Below are 17,238 nucleotides of genomic sequence, written 5' to 3' on the forward strand. Positions count from 1 at the left end.
TTTGTTCAGTTATTTAACTATGAAATATTTTGAATATTATTATTTGAATAAATTAATTATTAAGCTGATGCAAGTTTTGTCATTTAAAAAAATTAAATTTTATTGTAAATTAAGTTATTAATTGAAGTTCTTTAAAGACGTTCAAAAAAATTGATCTCATTGGAAGAAGTTGAAATTGATTATTATATTTAATAAAAATAGCTTCGAGATAATGCAGTTTAGTTTCCGAGTCTTTTTAACAGAGTAACAAAACTTTTTTTTCTTGCACCATCTCAATAATTTTAATAAGTTTTGCACGCATATAATAATACTAATTTCTAGCTTTCTAATCTAAGTCAACCTCATTTATCATATTGACTACTGACACAATCATCGTTTCATGCCATCGATAAGCAGATTTTAGAAAAAGCGTAATGTAATCGCCACATTTAAGTATCCCTTTCATTCGACAATACATTTTAAAATTGTATAATCGTAAAGAAAAATATTTAACATATCCCTTTTTAAAGCTATAAAGTTTAGATTATTAATATAGAGATTCGTCAATTACAGTTAACGAAAATTGAGATACCATATCACCGTTTTACATTTCTTACGATATATTAAATTAATATATTTTTTACACTTTAAATTAACATATATATTATGATTATATTTTCTTTATATAAAGCATTTATCTCTTAAAAGAAACGCTTATAAACTTTAAAATATACCTATATAAAACAAATTTTAAGCTTTTAAAGATCTTTAAAAATTTCGATAGAATTTTTTTTTCATAATATCAAATTCTCGTCATCTTTCTTCTCAAGTATTTAAAACAGATCAAAATTATAACAATATAACATTACATAAAGATTAACGTTATAAAAATTTGTTTAACTATTAAAATTATATTGTCATATAAATTGTTTGATCGATATTAACTCAATATTTGATGTGCTAGTATAAAGATATAACATCAGTGGTTTTCTACTTTTATGCCCATAAAACATTGAAAATTGAGATTCAGAATAATAATTTGCGTATAATTTTGTTTTAAAATATTTAAATAACTTATAGATCAGTTATATATTCATTATTAATTTGTTATAAGAATTAATATAGATAAAGTTTTCAATTAAATTTCTTGATTTTAAATTGTAAGATTTAGTTAGTACGTACGAATAAGTTTAAATTATTGTTACATGTTAAAAAACAAATGTCCATAAAATATACAGTCACCTCAAAAAGAGTATGATAAAAATCAATAATAAATTTATAAAACACTTTAAATGCTTTATAAAATAACATTATTTTAAATATAATCTAAAATTAAAGCAATAAAAATGTCCATAAAACTTAATTTTAACGTAGTTTAAATAGCTTACATAGAGAAGATCTCTACAAATAAAACCTGAAGTAAATATTTAAAATGGAGTTTAATTAGGTAAGTACTAAACAGCTGCGGTATTTCAACCTAAATGTTTTACGAACAAAAATACTGCTCGTAGAGCATTTTTTACATAGCATTTATATGCTTATTACTATAAGTATCAATATATCGCGAATCAAAATTTTTTTGTGCTAGGACCATTTTATGGGAATGTTAACGTTATGGAAGCTTTCTGAATGTTATTTTCAATAATATTAAATATTTCAGAGAAGGTAGCAATATCCCGAAATAAAACTTCAGAATATTGATATCGATTCCATTCTAAAATGGAAAACGATATATTCAGAATATTGGCCGAAAGACAAAGTTGTATTAGTTTTTACGTACTTTTACTGAGTCAGGCACGAATAAACCGCCGTAGAGTAGCTCGAGCATATCGGGCCCAGCCTTTGTGCAGTGACAAGGAAGTCGGTAATGCCTCGATGTTCAAAACAGGCGAACAGTTCTGTCATGTCTCTTGATTATTATACGCCATCCAACGTGCGTCGTCGCTTTCATGAGTCAAGTAGCGATAGCCAATTTTCTGCTCCAATTTTCTTAAATCGCACCACGTTTGATAATCCTTAAAAATTTTTTTTTATAATTAAATAAAGATAATGATAAAATAAAGATAAGTAAATAAAATACCAAATTTATATTTACTTGTAACCACGCATGTTGCAAGCTTTTGTCTACAGTGTATCTCTTTCTCTGCTTAACTTGCAGAAGATTATTAATCAAATCAATAGCTGAAAGATGAAGAAATAACATGAAAAATTGTATAAAGATTTATTTTATAAAGAAACAATAAAAATTATAATTACCATCGCTTGAAATTTCTTTCCACGGCGTTGGCGGATACATAAAGGCGGCATTTTGAATCTGTTCATTAATATCCTCTTCCTCGTTAAAAGGAAAGGTGCCACTTAATGACACGTATATAATTACACCAACGCTCCACATGTCTAAAGATCGATTATAGCCTTTATTTCGCAAGACTTCCGGGGCTAGATACGCCGGCGTGCCGACGACGCTTCTTCGGAAGCTCTTCTCGCCGATTATCCGCGCGAATCCGAAATCACATAATTTCACCTGCGTAAAGTCCGTATCACTGCTCAGTAAGACGTTTTCTGGTTTCAGATCGCAGTGCACGATGTTCTTGCTGTGAAGATGTTTCAACGCAACCAGAATTTGAGTTACAAGGAACTTGGTTATTCTTTCGCTAAGTCGTCCCTTTTCAGAGCTTAAGATCATTTCTAGCATATCGCCTTTTAGTTTCTCCATCACCACGAATATCCGCTCCGGTGTCTCAAACATACGATCTAGATTCACTACTCCGCTATGCGACAGATTTTGCAGGATGGCTACTTCGTTTTTCAATTGGGCCTCTTGCTTGGTGGGAAAACGTAGTTTATCGATGACTTTGATGGCAACCGCACGACCACTTTTGCGATGAACACCTCCATAAACTATGCCAAATTGTCCAGATCCTAAAACCTCATCCGGGAAAATCTGATATAATTGTGACATATCAGTAACGTTTTCTTCAGGTTCAGTAGGTTCGGCAGATTCTTCTTGACCTGTAATATGAATATAATATTTCTCGTATCAATTATATATATATAAATTATATTTTAATATACTTTTAAATACTACAGTAATTAAATAATTAAAAAAAATTTAATTTAAAACAATAAAAGAAAAAAATCTTGTGTTATTATTTTGCACGAGGGGATACAGTAACAAACTAAATATACATACTATTTGACACAGTTACAGGCATAAGTGCTTGTCTAATAGTAGTTTCCCACGATCTAGCTATGTGAGCTCCGATACCACTTTCGGGAGGAGAGACTTGGCCGCAATTATCACCATATGATGGATCCTCTCCGACATAGTAATCGGCATTGGCAGTTTTTAGTTCAAAGCAATGCATTATATCTACAATATATAAATTAGGCAGAATGTGATAAATTCAACTGAGAAAAGCTCGAGTTTAACATTTGTCTTAAAAAAAAAAAAAAAAAAAAAAGAAAGAAAGAAAGAAAACTGCACTAAAAAGATTTTGTAATTACAAACAAAAACGTACATGAACGAGGCGTTTTAGCAGTTTCAATTGCTGTAATGTCAGACAATGGTATTTCCTTGTAATATTTCGAACCATTTTCACTTTGAAATAGCGTTATAGACTTCGTATCAAGCCGCCAATAATGTTTCTTTCTCTGAAAAGTTTTATAAATAATTTATTCGAATATGTAAATTACACTCGTATTCAACAAGTAATAATTTAAATATTTAGAAAATTTACAACAATACTATAAATACTTACAATTGGATCACGGTTTGTAAAATGCACCATCCAACCTTCTTTTAATACTTTAGATCCACGTTTTTTAGTATGTTTCACACTTTGTACTATCCGCATTAATGGAATGTTGTTACTTGGAGTAGAATTACAGCTATTTTTTTAAATAAAATTGTATTAGAAAAATATTAATCTTTACACAAAATAAAAATAAGATTTGAAAATATGGTTATTATAATAGAAACTTACCTTGATGGCCGTGATTTCTGATATTCATCATTAACAACGTCATCATTACATCGTGCATGGTCCTGCAAGTACGTATTTTCAATATTAAAAAGCATTATTTTGTGACTTTATTAACATTTGTAGAAAAGAAAATAAAAACTTACTACATAATCGCTGGGTATTTTATTCTCGTTATTTGTAAATGACGCGTTTTGTACTAGAGGCGATGATTCTGTGTCACTGTCAGCATCGGCTTCTTCGCTCTTAATATCACATTTGGTTTCTAGCTCACTGCCAACTCCGCTATCTGTGTATTCGCCTATAGAAACATTTTTAATTTGTTACATTATAGTATATACACGAAATTGTAAATAAATTGTTAAAAATTTGTATATAAAAATTCTTTCTACCTATATTATCTCGTGGATTTTCTCCAGTGCAGTCTTTTGGTATTTTATCCATACATTTTTTGTGCGTATTGTATTGACAATCTTTACACTGAAGGCCTTGCTTAAATATACCCTTTAGCAACTTTTTACAGTGTCCACATACAGTCGGACGTGTGTACGTGTGTACTACGAAAGTGTGCGGAATTTTTATTCGCGATGCGAGCTCTCGCTCAACCCAAACAGGCCGTCCTCCTAATATTGGCGAAGAGGACTGTTTTGGTGCCATTATACTCGGTATTGCCTACAAGATAGCATACATTTTATTCATACACACGAAGAAATTCGTAAATAAAAAAGAATAAGAAAAATATCAACCGTATTTATTGATTGTTTTTTAAATGAATACATTAAATCAAAAGCAAACGGTATACTTTCGCTCATACCAATGTACTATTATTTTGGCTCGTATTAAGTGTGCTATTTGAACTGTGATTATCGTCGGTATTGCTGGTCAGACTGCTAGTGGAACCCTGACTTGGCGATCTCGGCACATTTAGCATAGCCGAACTACGGCGTCTTTGACTTGCATCGGCTTGCGAACAGTTATTCGGTACTTTAATGACGCATCTTTTGTGATAGTTCATACCGCATCCTACAAAGTTATATGAAAGTTGTATTATTATCGAATAGCAAAGGTCCATTTAATGAAACGAGCATTTACAAATGTGGTGAAAGTTTCGGAGCATTTATTACGACTTTACCTTCGCATTTGAGACCCTGTCGGACCAGCCCAAATAGCATTTCGCCGCAAAAATCGCAGAATGTTGGTACTTTGTAGGAATGTACTGCTAAGGCATGAGGTCGAATGGGAATGTATTCATTTGGCACTTGTGCTGAAATATCAAAACGAGTTTTTTTTTTTTATAATTACACGTATCGCATGACGTGTCGTTGCGTCATTAGGAGCTTCTCTTACCAGTCAAAACGATTTCTATCAGTGTCTCATCAACTACTTCTGTAGCATTTGTGACCAACTGCAAAACATTTGTGGAATTGTAATCGTGCTTGAATAAAATTAATCTCTCAAACAGATGATTCAGTCCGTGTTCTGGACACTTGGTGTTTATAAAATCACAGGCGAGATCTTTCAGGGCCTTAAGAGTAAGCGTACTGCTGTCAACTGTGACAGTGTCACGTATCAGACCAAATTGGAATAAAAATGTAACTTCTGTCCCCTCCATGGTGCTTTGTGGCTTTTTTCCTGTAATGTATACATGAATCTGTAGATGTGCAAATTATTCACTGCTAATAACATTAAGAGTTAATATACTTTAACTGGGTTTGAGTTGTCACCTTAATTATCAATAAACAGTTAGGAAACTTTAATAGTTCTTCTCTTCAATGTATAAGGACATGTGTAACATACATTTAAGATTAAAAAACCAGAAAGTAAAGGCTTGTTTGAGAGCAAGATACATTTTGCAGAAAAGATATAAATAAATGTTATAAGTTTTACATAAAAAAACATCTGAAACAATCAATGAAAAACACATACATTTGGAAGATTATAAAAATAACCGAATAAATGAATTTAATTATAGTTGCGTTAAAAAATAATTAAATCACTCATTATCCTCTTTCTCTCTCTTTCTCTTCTCCGTAATGCCAAAGAATCATTTGCAGAGAAGGCTTTCACTCGCAATTTCCGTGCTGGTTCTTTCCCATGCCAGTGAATCATTCATCGTGCTACTCGAGCTTCCCGGTCGCGACGATGCCGAGTGACACGAAACGTTTCGCAGAGCAGTCTTAAAATGTTCTGATATTTTTACTAACGAAAAGTATTCTCGATAACGGCGGCTTATCCGGCACGGCAAGAGTTTCGTCATCGACCTGTGCAACACACGCCCGGTACGAATTCTCGCGAAGAAAGAGTAACGAGAGAAAGAGAGAAAAAGAGAGAGAGAGAGTCTGAGAGAAAGAGAGGGACCGAGGGAGTGAGAAAGAGAGAGGAATAGCGTAAAACGACAAAGAGTTGCGCGCACACGGACGTACTTTCCAGGGGGCAATCGACACCTTACGTACTTCCTCGTGCGCTCAGTCGGATGCGCCCAGGCTCCGGCTCCGGGATGCTGCGATTCCGCAAAGACCGCGCGTGCCCGTACGTCTCACCTCACCTCAGGAGCGCGACGGCATAATTGACAGAACGGATCGCGAGCGAGTCTGCGGCGTCACCACCGTTGTACGCGGCGTCAAGTCCATGCCTGACACACATTCGCCGATGACATTTTACAGTTATCTCCAGGTGGCCGACCCACCTTGGCGCGATGCCCACTCCGCCGGACTCGAGCACACACGGACACGAGAGGCCCAGTTGTCCGCACAGTTATCCGCTGCGGCGGTAGCCTCACTTCCGGCGAGGGAAAAGGAGGTGAGAGGGAAAGAGGCCCCTCGGTATAAATATAATTAATACTATGTCAATGATTTAGAAATAAGGTGAATTTCGTTGAAATTATATTAAAAAAAAATTTGCCTGACTTGACGCGTTGACATATACTACTGAAAAAAAAACCGGTCCAATTTACCAGTTGAGTCGTACTATTCCGCTCGAGTTGTTGATGGTGGCGGTTCATAGTAGTTGTTCTCGTAACTAAAAGAAAATTTTTATTATTTGATTGATTCACATTATACTCAAGATTACCATCGACACCGGCAAGTTACGATAATGATGAGAATCTATCGGCGCGTCAAACGTTTAATTTTTTAATTGCATACCTCGAGACAATCAAACGATTTTTTTTTTATTTAACGTGCAATAAATGAGCTAGCCCTTGTATTAACGAGTAATTTTTTTTTTTTTTTAGTTTATTTAGACAAACCACGTGGCAAGAGCGCGAATGCGCATGAGTCGTTTCGAAACCTGGCCTCTCAGCTGCCGACGCTGCCGTATGTGGAGATTGTGGAGCATGTGGAGTGGCGATTGTTGTTAACGTTCGTCGACACGCTGAGCTTTACTTCTATCTTGTCTCGAAGAAAAAGATCATAGAAGGACAATGGCACTCGAACTCGTTCTCAATTCGGCTCGTCCTTCGCTAGGTAAAATCTGGATTGATTGCATTCGACGTCACTTCCATCGTTTTTAATTTTTAGAAAATACTTTACAATGCTCTCTTGAAACAGAGAATACAAGCGACTGTTAAAACACATGGCTCTTTCCCTTTTTAATTAATTTTGGAGCTGCTTTCAGCTCCTTTGGAGTTTGTATTGTTTTAATTTAATATTTTTATCGGATTACGTCATGTCAGGTTAAGTCGTATGTGCTCCGATCAATTATCCCAGATGTTTTCTTACATACAATAAACAAAGACCATATAATAGTACTATGCAATAAGCGCGTATTAAGCATGACGTAAAAATATACAACAAAGTTACTCAGAACCAAATAATACTTGTTCAATAATGTCATCTAAATGTAATCTACATGCTGCATGATGCAACTTTGCTCCCCCTTTTTTTTTTTTTTTTACATACTATATTTAGCTCGTATAATTTAAGAAATTTAATATAATTATTACTTAATAATACAGACGAAGAAAATTTTTGTCTTTGTTATTTATCTGTGTGTTAAACTTTGTACAGATGTACTGGTAGTAGCTGAAGTAATTAAATCTGAAAACAATCAAGATATAATAATATCGTGGAATAAGAAAATTGGAACTTTGAAAGAAAGTGGAAGCAGAAATTGGAATGAGAATTTGAACGTTTGCTTGTATGATAAGGAGAAAAAAGTGTTGGGAGAAGGTAATAATGAGATCAGTCGATATTTGGCAAGGACCATAAATCCTGCACTTTATGGTATGTAATCTATAAATTTTTTTATGTGATTACTCAAGTTTAGAGTATCTTGCAACTGTAATTGCTAATATTAAATGTAGTTTTTTTTTCTATTAAAAAATTAAATATTTAAGATATATTCTGTTGAATTACATTATTTTTGTATAATTATTAGGTGGTATTTGTCCTCATCAGAGAACAGAAATCGACCATTGGATGTCTTATGCTCTGATACTGCAAACGAAACAAGGAGACAATACTTTATTGGATTATCTGAATAATATGCTGATAGTACGGACATGGCTAGTCGGCAATAGATTAACATTGGCTGATATTCATGTATTCACAGTTTTACATGACACAGAATATTTAAAACAGCATTCAGAGGATCGTTATGTCATTACTAGATGGTACAAGCATGTGGAATCACTTCCGGTTGTCAAGAACGCATTATCAATGATTGCAAATAATTGTCCTTTATCGAAATCGTTGTATCCTTCGAAACCAAAGGATACAAATTTGTTACAAGAAGAAAAGTCTGCTATCAAACAAACGAAAACGAGAAAACAAGAGGGCAAGTTTATTGATCTACCTGGAGCAGAAATGGGCAAAGTAAAGTATAATGAGAAGTAAATTACTTCGATTTTTAAATTCTTATAATGTTTTATAATTTGTTACCTATTATTTGTAGGTGGTGGTAAGATTCCCACCGGAAGCAAGTGGCTATTTGCACATTGGTCATGCTAAAGCAGCTCTTTTAAATCAGTATTATGCCGAGGCTTTTCAAGGACAACTTATTATGAGATTTGACGACACAAATCCAGCAAAAGAAACAGTAGAATTTGAGGAAGCTATATTGGAAGATTTAAGATTACTGCAAATTAAACCTGATCGTTTTACGCATACCTCAGATTATTTTGAGAAATTATTAGAGTATTGTACTACATTAATTAAGAATGGAAAGGCTTACGTAGATGGTACTCCGGCAAATCTCATGAAAGAACAGCGAGATCAAAGATTGAAATCTTCATATCGAGATAATGGTAAGTAAATATAAAAAAAAAAACAACATTTTTCTATCTTGATTGATTATAGTAATAATATTCTGCTTTTACAGCTGTTAAAGATAATCTCGCATTGTGGGAAGAAATGAAACGTGGTACCGAAGAAGGCCAAAAGTATTGTGTTAGAGCAAAGATCGATTATCAGTCGGCAAACGGATGTATGCGAGATCCAACAATTTATCGTTGTAAACCAGAAACTCATCCACGCACTGGAAATAATTACAAGTATTTATATTTTAAATATAATTATTTTAATAAAATATATATTAACTCATTGTTTAAAAGATTTAATAAGAATTTATAACAATTATTATGTATAAATTTTAATAATAGTAATATTAATATATAATATAAGCTGTGGTATAGATTAAACATCGTAATCTAGAATTATTGCTATTATCTATTAGGGTGTATCCTACATATGATTTTGCCTGTCCAATTGTTGACGCTATTGAGAATGTTACTCATACTTTGCGCACGACGGAATATCATGATAGAGATGATCAATTTTATTGGATTATTGAAGCTTTGGAATTACGTCGCCCATATATTTGGGAATATTCACGATTAAACATGACTCACACGGTTCTATCTAAACGAAAGTTAACATGGTTCGTAAATGAAGGCCTAGTCGACGGATGGGACGATCCACGTTTTCCGACAGTGAGAGGTATTTTGAGACGAGGAATGACAGTCGAAGGTCTGAAACAATTTATTATTGCACAAGGTAGTTCCAGATCGGTAGTTTTTATGGAGTGGGACAAAATATGGTCTTTTAATAAGAAAGTCATCGATCCAGTCGCGATTAGGTAATAAAAATGTGATTAAAAATTTGATACTTAAACCCTGTATCGATATCTTGTAAATATTTCATTTTTAGGTATACTGCATTGGATTACAATGAAATGATACCGGTTAATGTAGTAAATGCTAAGGAAGAGTGGTTAAATGTGCAAAATCATCCCAAAGATTCGTCAAAAGGTACTAAACGAGTACGAGTGGGCCCTAAAATATTAATTGAAAAAGAGGATGCTGAAAGATTAATTGAAGGACAGAACGCAACGTTTATTAATTGGGGTAATTTAATGATATCAAAAATAAATAAGAAATCTGGCAATGTAATAAATGTAGAAGCACGATTAAATCTGGAGGACAAAAATTACAAAAACACCTTGAAGATTACATGGCTGGCTGAATCGTTATCCAAATCTGATCCAAACATCAATGAATCAGATCCAATAAAATGCTATGCTGTTTACTTTGAACATATTATAAGCGTGCCAGTTTTGGGCAAAGATGACGATTTTAAAAATTTCGTTAACAAGGAAACAAGAGTAAAGAATTTTATCTACAATCAAGTAAACTGACAATTATAATATACATTACTAACAGCATATAAACATTTTTATTTCAGAAAGAAGTTCGAATGTTAGGTGAAGTAGAATTAAAACGTGTAAAAAAAGGAGAGATTATTCAACTGCAAAGGAAAGGATTTTTCATTTGTGATGTTCCGTATGCCGATATTAGTCCTTATTCATCTCGAGAACAACCTGTTATACTGTTCCATATACCCGACGGACATGCGACACCATCTTCTGTGGCGCCTGCAGTATCATGTAATCAACAGGTAAGATCAATATATCTTTGAATAAATATTATATGGTACATTATTATAAATTATATTTAATTTGTATTTCGCCTAAATAATGAACGATTGCGTTTGATTTATTTCATTAATAAAGATTAGTACTCCAAAAAAAGATAGTACAAAAGCAGAGACGATATCTGATGCAATAAAAAACCAAGGTGACAAGGTGCGAAATCTAAAAAGCTCAAAAGCTGACAAAAGTATTATTGATCAAGAAGTGAAGGCTCTCTTAGACCTAAAAAGTCAATATAAAAATGCGACTGGTCAAGATTGGAAACCAGGCAATACTACGGTTAGTGCTCAAAAAGAGACAAAAACAGAAAATAAAAATATTGCAAAAGCGGAGAAGATAGGCGAAGCAATAAACAAGCAAGGTGATAAGGTGCGTAATCTAAAAAGCTCAAAAGCCGACAAGAGTATTATTGATCAAGAAGTAAAAGCTCTTTTAGATTTAAAAAGTCAATATAAAAATGCGACTGGTCAAGATTGGAAACCAGGTAACACTACAACTGTTAGTACTCAAAAAGAAACAAAATCAGAGAACAAAGAACTTGTAAAAGCAGAGAAAATATCTGAAGAAATAAAGAAACAAGGTGACAAGGTACGAAATTTAAAAACTGCAAAAGCTGACAAGAGTATTATTGATCAAGAAGTGAAGGCTCTTTTAGATTTGAAAAGTCAATATAAAGATGCGACTGGTCAAGATTGGAAACCAGGTAACACTACAACTGTTAGTACTCAAAAGGAAACAAAATTAGAGAACAAAGAACTTGGAAAAGCAGAGAAAATATCTGAAGAAATAAAGAAACAAGGTGACAAAGTACGAAATTTAAAAACTGCAAAAGCTGACAAGAGTATTATTGATCAAGAAGTGAAGGCTCTTTTAGATTTGAAAAGTCAATATAAAGATGCGACTGGTCAAGATTGGAAACCAGGTAACACTACAACTGTTAGTACTCAAAAGGAAACAAAATCAGAGAACAAAGAACTTGCAAAAGCGAAGAAAATATCTGACGAAATAAAGAAACAGGGTGACAAGGTACGAAATTTAAAAACTGCAAAAGCTGACAAGAGTATTATTGACCAAGAAGTGAAGGCTCTTTTAGATTTGAAAACTCAATATAAAGATGCGACTGGTCAAGATTGGAAACCTGCAAATTCAGAGACAGCATCGAAAAGAGAAAAACGAAATTCTCCTAAGCCCGGAAAAACGTCAGAAAATGAAATCGCGAAAAGTGCGGACAAGAAAGACGTAGATACAAGTAAGACTGGAACGAGATTAGGGCTCGAGGCTAAAAAGGAGGAGAATTTCTTCGATTGGTACTCGCAAGTCATCACAAAAAGTGGAATGATCGAATATTACGATGTGTCAGGATGTTACATTCTTCGACCTTGGAGTTTCTCAATTTGGAAAATAATAAAAGAATATATCGAGAAAGACATAACGGCGCTCGGTGTTCAAGAATGCTACTTTCCGATTTTTGTTACTCGTGCCGTATTAGAAAAAGAAAAGGCGCATGTAACAGACTTCGCGCCGGAAGTCGCGTGGGTAACGAAATGTGGAGAAAGCGATTTGGCGGAACCCGTGGCTATACGACCCACCTCGGAGACTGTTATGTATCCAGCATATGCTAAATGGTTGAGATCGGACACCGAATTACCGCTTCGGCTTAATCAATGGAACAACGTAGTGGTAACTATTAATAGATCGGCTATTTTCTTTGCCCTAGTTTACTTTACGCTTCATTTCATTTATATGTTATTTATATACTTACAGAGATGGGAATTTAAAGATCCCAAACCTTTTCTACGTACCAGAGAATTTTTGTGGCAAGAAGGTCATAGCGCATTTGCTACTAAAGCAGAAGCGGAGGAGGAAGTGCTCATCATTTTAGATTTGTACGCTAGAGTTTATGAGGAATTATTAGCGGTGCCCGTTATTAAAGGTCGCAAGACTGAAAAGGAGAAATTTGCGGGTGGCGATTATACCACTACTGTTGAAGCGTATATTTCAACCAACGGTCGTGCGATACAAGGAGCAACGAGCCATCATCTCGGACAAAACTTTTCGAAAATGTTCAATATCCAGGTGGAAGGCATCGCGGACGGAGATGAAAAGACATTTGTCTACCAAAACTCATGGGGCTTAACTACACGAACTATTGGAGTCATGATAATGGTTATTACTGTCATAATACGTATACATATATATCACACATTACTGCGTAAGTTGTGAACTTTTCTAATGAACATATATTTATTTAGATACACGGAGATGATCAAGGTTTAGTGTTACCTCCAAATGTGGCACCTATACAAGTTATTGTGATTCCCTGCGGTGTAGTCGCAAGCATGTCTGAATCAAAGAAAAAGGAACTTCTAATTCAATGCAACTCGCTGGTCGAGCAATTGAGTAAAAAGGGTAATTTTAGAGTAAAGGGTGATTTTAGAAGCAATCGAACACCTGGATGGAAATTCAACCACTGGGAATTAAAAGGCGTGCCAATAAGAATAGAATTTGGTCCGAGGGATATGGACAAAAATGAAGTAACGCTTGTTCGAAGGGATAATTTTCAGCGTGTGGTTGTCAAAAAAGACGATGTGATTACATCGGTAACTTCACTGTTGAAACAAGTGCAAAACGATTTGCTATTAAAGTACATAAACATTTATACAAATTTTGTGTAACCGATAATATTCTTAATAATGTATACGATTAATAACATGCAATTTTATTTATTATGTAGAGCGACGAGCAAGTTGTACGATCATATTAAACTAGTAGAAAAATGGAGTGATTTCAATGCTGAGCTCGATAAGAAGAATTTATTGTTGTCACCTTTTTGTGGAGAACCGTCATGTGAGGACAAGATTAAAGAAGATAGTGTGAGGTAATATTTCTTTTTGTACATGAAATAATATTTTGTATAGTTTGAACTAATATTAAGTTAAATAAATTTTTAAATAGCTTTTTTTTTAATCGTGAAATATAAATATATACGTTTATGATTAATTGCAGCGAAAACACGGACACCGGAACATTAAGCATGGGTGCCAAGAGTTTGTGTATACCCTTTAAAAATCTCACAGTAACAAAACCACTCAGCGAAGTAAAATGTATTCACCATAGTTGCAAAAACAAGCCGACGTGTTATACACTTTTTGGACGTAGTTACTAAATTACGCATAAAAGTAGGTTTATATATATATCATATTTAATAAATTTATTGCGATTTTTATATGTGAATAATATAAAATTTATAATTTAAAATTGTCAATAAATCTTTTTTTTTTTTTTAATTTTTAAAATCTTTATTCTTATACAATATTTATTTTCGTGCAATATTTGTCATTTCTCTGTGGAAATTTATGCAATTAAAAATAACTGCGTCAACGTTTAGAAAGTTTAAAAATATTTTGTCAAATAATGAAATGTATAATATTTAAACGAAATTTATAGCACCATATATTTCATGGAAGATGTTGGAACAATCCATTGAGTATCGTTGAAAAATTGGTTTACAGCTTAGCGACGAGAAACTAAACGCGATTCGCGTAATCGATCTCGAGCGTTGATTGTTTTTCACTTTTCCAAATATAATGGCTGCACTCGGATGAGTCGCGGATTCTTACCTTCCTCCCGTCGCACACCAGGCACAAGCTGGTCCCGGGCTTGTCCAAAATTCTAGTGCTCGTAGCAATTTCAAATGACCGAGCGGATTCACATTGTCGTCGGAAGTCTTAATCCATTAACGAGTGAAGAAAAATTTCTTGGTGAAACCTGTAAGCATCTCTTACGTGTTGGGGAAGAAGAAGGTCGGCTCGACTGATCTATCTTGGAAGACTCAGTGATGAGGGGTCGATAAAAATTTATTGGCATGGCCACGCGACTTAGTCCTCGTAACTCGGAAGTGAACGCTCTTGAGCAGCGAGGCTATCTCATAGGCAAGAAGATAGGACAGGTAGTTCTTTGTTCTATCTTATCTTTTATTTGTATATTTTAACACCTTTAAGTTTTATTCTGTTCTTTTTATTTTTTATTCTTTTTATTTCTTGAACAATTCTCTTCATGTTGCTTGATTTTATTTTTATATAATAATCGAGTCAATTTAATGAAATTATCGTTTTCAGGGATCTTACGCGACAGTTCACGTGGCACATTACATCGATGGAGCGAGTTCCAAGAAGATGCGTCTGGCTTGTAAGATTTTCGATAAAGAAAAAGCACCAAACGATTTCTTGAACAAGTTTTTTCCCCGTGAGCTTGAGATTTTAACAAAGATAGAAAATCCGCATATTATTCAAGTAAGAGTGGCCAGGAAAACGTTCACTTGTCTTCTTCTAATTGATAAAGGAGATTTTTTTTTCTGTTAGAACTTCAAGTTCTTCATGTAAAAAGAAATTGCGTTTTATCATAATAATTAAGTTTATAATAAGAGATTAGTTAGTTTCAATGATTGCAATTAATGATTGTAATTTATAAATTAATTACCTTATGTTTAATTTTGGCGTATTAGTAATTTTAATCGGACCGACCATTCAACTGCAGGTACACAGCATCTTGCAACGCGGCCCGCGTGTTTTTATCTTTATGCGCTACGCTGACAATGGTGATCTCTTGGACTTCGTGAAGAACAACGGCATGGTACCGGAACAGCAGTCGCGGTTGTGGTTTCGTCAGATGTTATCCGGTTTACACTATCTACATTGCAAGAACATCGCCCACCGAGATCTCAAGTGCGAGAACATATTACTCTCGCGGAAGTTTAACGTAAAGCTGGCGGACTTCGGCTTTGCTAGATTTTGTATGGACCACGAGGGCAGACGGGTTCTCAGTCAGACGTACTGCGGCTCAGCGGCTTATGCTGCACCTGAAGTCGTCGCTGGTACTCCGTATAATCCAAAATTGGCAGATGTGTGGTCGCTTGGCATCATTCTTTTTATCATGCTGAACGGAACAATGCCGTTCGACGACGAGAATCCGCGAAAGCTTCTCAAGGACCAGATATCACGCAACTGGGTATTCAGGTCCCGCGTTCGTAACACCGTGTCCACGGTAGCGAAGAATATCGTCCGGCAGATCCTTGAGCCGGACATTACCCTTAGACTCACGCTTGAGAGGGTGCTAGGTCACGAGTGGGTGAGATCGAGGAAAGATAGAACGAACCCCCTCGTCGGAAGATTAGTCCACTCAGCGCCGCCGAGTCATACTCCGGTTATGGCAAATAATATTAATAAGTATAATATTACACGTAGATATCTGATTTTCTAGCTATTTTTTTTTATTTTATAATATATAATACAAGTTAAAATATAATATATTTTAAATGAACAGCCAGGAATCTTAATTGACACTCAATGATCAGATTTTGAATACGTAATAATGGATTTCTCAGCAATTACTACATAAACATTAATTTATTTTTAAATGCACAATTTGTTATATAATTTGTAAAATATTAAGAAATAATTGCAGTTGTTTTATATGAAAATAATTTCGAAGAAGTGTAACGATTGGTCGCTTGTACAATTTTAGATGTGTAGAGACGGTTATCCAGGCGAGTCGGGAGTCGGAAACGTGCCTGTTGTAGCGAAAGCATTACCTACATTCAAAAATTCGGAAAACCAGAATCAATCGCCCTTAAAAATCGTAAATGGCTCGAAGAAAGAGCCACAATTGTCTATCATGGTGGGATAAGAAGACTCACGAAGTTAATCGACAAGATATATAATTAAAAATACAAGAAATTGCAGCCAAAAATGTTAAATAATCATTTTTAGAACGTTTACTATCTTTACTAAGTGCTTTTTAATTTTCTATTGGAATTTGTAATTCACGAACAATGCGAATTTACGTGGATGTTGATAACATATTGTTGCTTAATAAAATTTATATTATTGCAACTGAATATAAATCCCTGTTGAAGTTATGGCAAAAATTGAATTATCTAATGTTAAATATTATTCAATATACAATTTACACTTTTTTAAATACTAGCTACTACAAAGCGCTGTTTTATAATTAATAAATTTTGGTGATGAACTACAGATTGCGGTTAAAGAAATCGATGTCATTGATCTTTCTAACTTAACTCTCTCGACGTTTTTGCGGCAACGGTAGCACTACGAGTTGCATGGTCCCGGATTTTTTTCGGAATTACTAAAATCGATGTCACGTTACTTCGCTCGCAGAGAGCCCAACTCGGAATCGCGGTTTCCACGCGTCCAGATACAGAGCCTAGTCCGTTTGAAGCCAGCGATTCAGCCTGCCGTCGGATAGAAAAGGCCATAGCTACACACTGTCTGTCCTTTATTCTTTCGCGGCATCGCCGGCAGTTATTACAGCTTCTCGGTAACATCGC

The 17,238-nt window shown here is 34.4% G+C and overlaps 3 protein-coding genes across 8 annotated transcripts; 2 read left to right on the top strand and 1 right to left on the bottom strand.

Annotated features, from left to right (window-relative positions):
* Window positions 1–1,423: 1,423 nt before the first annotated feature.
* Window positions 1,424–6,808, bottom strand: Pkd (serine/threonine-protein kinase D3). Of its 6 annotated transcripts, none has more exons than XM_070663048.1 (14): window positions 6,416–6,808; window positions 5,687–5,861; window positions 5,310–5,594; window positions 5,095–5,226; window positions 4,777–4,985; window positions 4,355–4,634; window positions 4,109–4,263; window positions 3,966–4,027; window positions 3,741–3,870; window positions 3,501–3,633; window positions 3,173–3,352; window positions 2,236–2,991; window positions 2,075–2,160; window positions 1,425–1,994 (listed from the first exon to the last, which is right to left on the bottom strand). In XM_070663048.1, exons 3-14 carry the CDS (start codon window positions 5,572–5,574, stop codon window positions 1,881–1,883), a joined length of 2,502 nt encoding a protein of 833 aa, XP_070519149.1. In that variant the 5' UTR covers window positions 5,575–5,594; window positions 5,687–5,861; window positions 6,416–6,808; the 3' UTR covers window positions 1,425–1,880. The 6 variants fall into 6 exon arrangements, with proteins under 6 accessions (XP_070519151.1, XP_070519149.1, XP_070519147.1 ...); XM_070663046.1 differs by having other exon boundaries at window positions 6,386–6,808; XM_070663047.1 differs by lacking the exon at window positions 6,416–6,808 and adding an exon at window positions 5,960–6,370.
* Window positions 6,809–7,245: 437 nt separating this feature from the next.
* Gluprors (Glutamyl-prolyl-tRNA synthetase) lies at window positions 7,246–14,176 on the top strand. The gene is made up of 13 exons (XM_070663033.1): window positions 7,246–7,426; window positions 7,970–8,185; window positions 8,340–8,776; window positions 8,856–9,207; window positions 9,282–9,453; window positions 9,636–10,037; window positions 10,109–10,562; window positions 10,643–10,855; window positions 10,971–12,569; window positions 12,654–13,055; window positions 13,142–13,533; window positions 13,624–13,767; window positions 13,896–14,176. The coding sequence occupies exons 1-13, from the start codon at window positions 7,384–7,386 to the stop codon at window positions 14,053–14,055; spliced, it is 4,986 nt and encodes a 1,661-aa protein (XP_070519134.1). The 5' UTR covers window positions 7,246–7,383; the 3' UTR covers window positions 14,056–14,176.
* Window positions 14,177–14,262: 86 nt separating this feature from the next.
* Window positions 14,263–16,802, top strand: Tssk (Testis-specific serine/threonine kinase). The gene is made up of 4 exons (XM_070663071.1): window positions 14,263–14,838; window positions 15,008–15,181; window positions 15,426–16,091; window positions 16,413–16,802. The coding sequence occupies exons 1-4, from the start codon at window positions 14,755–14,757 to the stop codon at window positions 16,572–16,574; spliced, it is 1,086 nt and encodes a 361-aa protein (XP_070519172.1). The 5' UTR covers window positions 14,263–14,754; the 3' UTR covers window positions 16,575–16,802.
* The last annotated feature ends 436 nt before the right edge of the window (window positions 16,803–17,238 follow it).

Source organism: Cardiocondyla obscurior, linkage group LG11 (assembly GCF_019399895.1).
Source record: "Cardiocondyla obscurior isolate alpha-2009 linkage group LG11, Cobs3.1, whole genome shotgun sequence".
NCBI lineage: Eukaryota > Metazoa > Arthropoda > Insecta > Hymenoptera > Formicidae > Cardiocondyla > Cardiocondyla obscurior.

Excerpts from the sequence above, each read along its gene's own strand:
- Pkd (XM_070663050.1), bottom strand. The coding sequence starts at position 5,574 with ATGGAGGGGACAGAAGTTACATTTTTATTCCAATTTGGTCTGATACGT. Across the intron at positions 3,871-3,965 it reads CAGAAATCACGGCCATCAAG|CTGTAATTCTACTCCAAGTA; the intron begins GTAAGTTTCTAT and ends TTAAAAAAATAG. Across the intron at positions 2,992-3,172 it reads GCCTGTAACTGTGTCAAATA|GTCAAGAAGAATCTGCCGAA; the intron begins GTATGTATATTT and ends TTCATATTACAG.
- Gluprors (XM_070663033.1), top strand. The coding sequence starts at position 7,384 with ATGGCACTCGAACTCGTTCTCAATTCGGCTCGTCCTTCGCTAG. Across the intron at positions 7,427-7,969 it reads TTCGGCTCGTCCTTCGCTAG|ATGTACTGGTAGTAGCTGAA; the intron begins GTAAAATCTGGA and ends AACTTTGTACAG. Across the intron at positions 12,570-12,653 it reads ATCAATGGAACAACGTAGTG|AGATGGGAATTTAAAGATCC; the intron begins GTAACTATTAAT and ends ATATACTTACAG.
- Tssk (XM_070663071.1), top strand. The coding sequence starts at position 14,755 with ATGGCCACGCGACTTAGTCCTCGTAACTCGGAAGTGAACGCTCTTGAG. Across the intron at positions 14,839-15,007 it reads TAGGCAAGAAGATAGGACAG|GGATCTTACGCGACAGTTCA; the intron begins GTAGTTCTTTGT and ends TATCGTTTTCAG. Across the intron at positions 15,182-15,425 it reads AAAATCCGCATATTATTCAA|GTACACAGCATCTTGCAACG; the intron begins GTAAGAGTGGCC and ends ATTCAACTGCAG.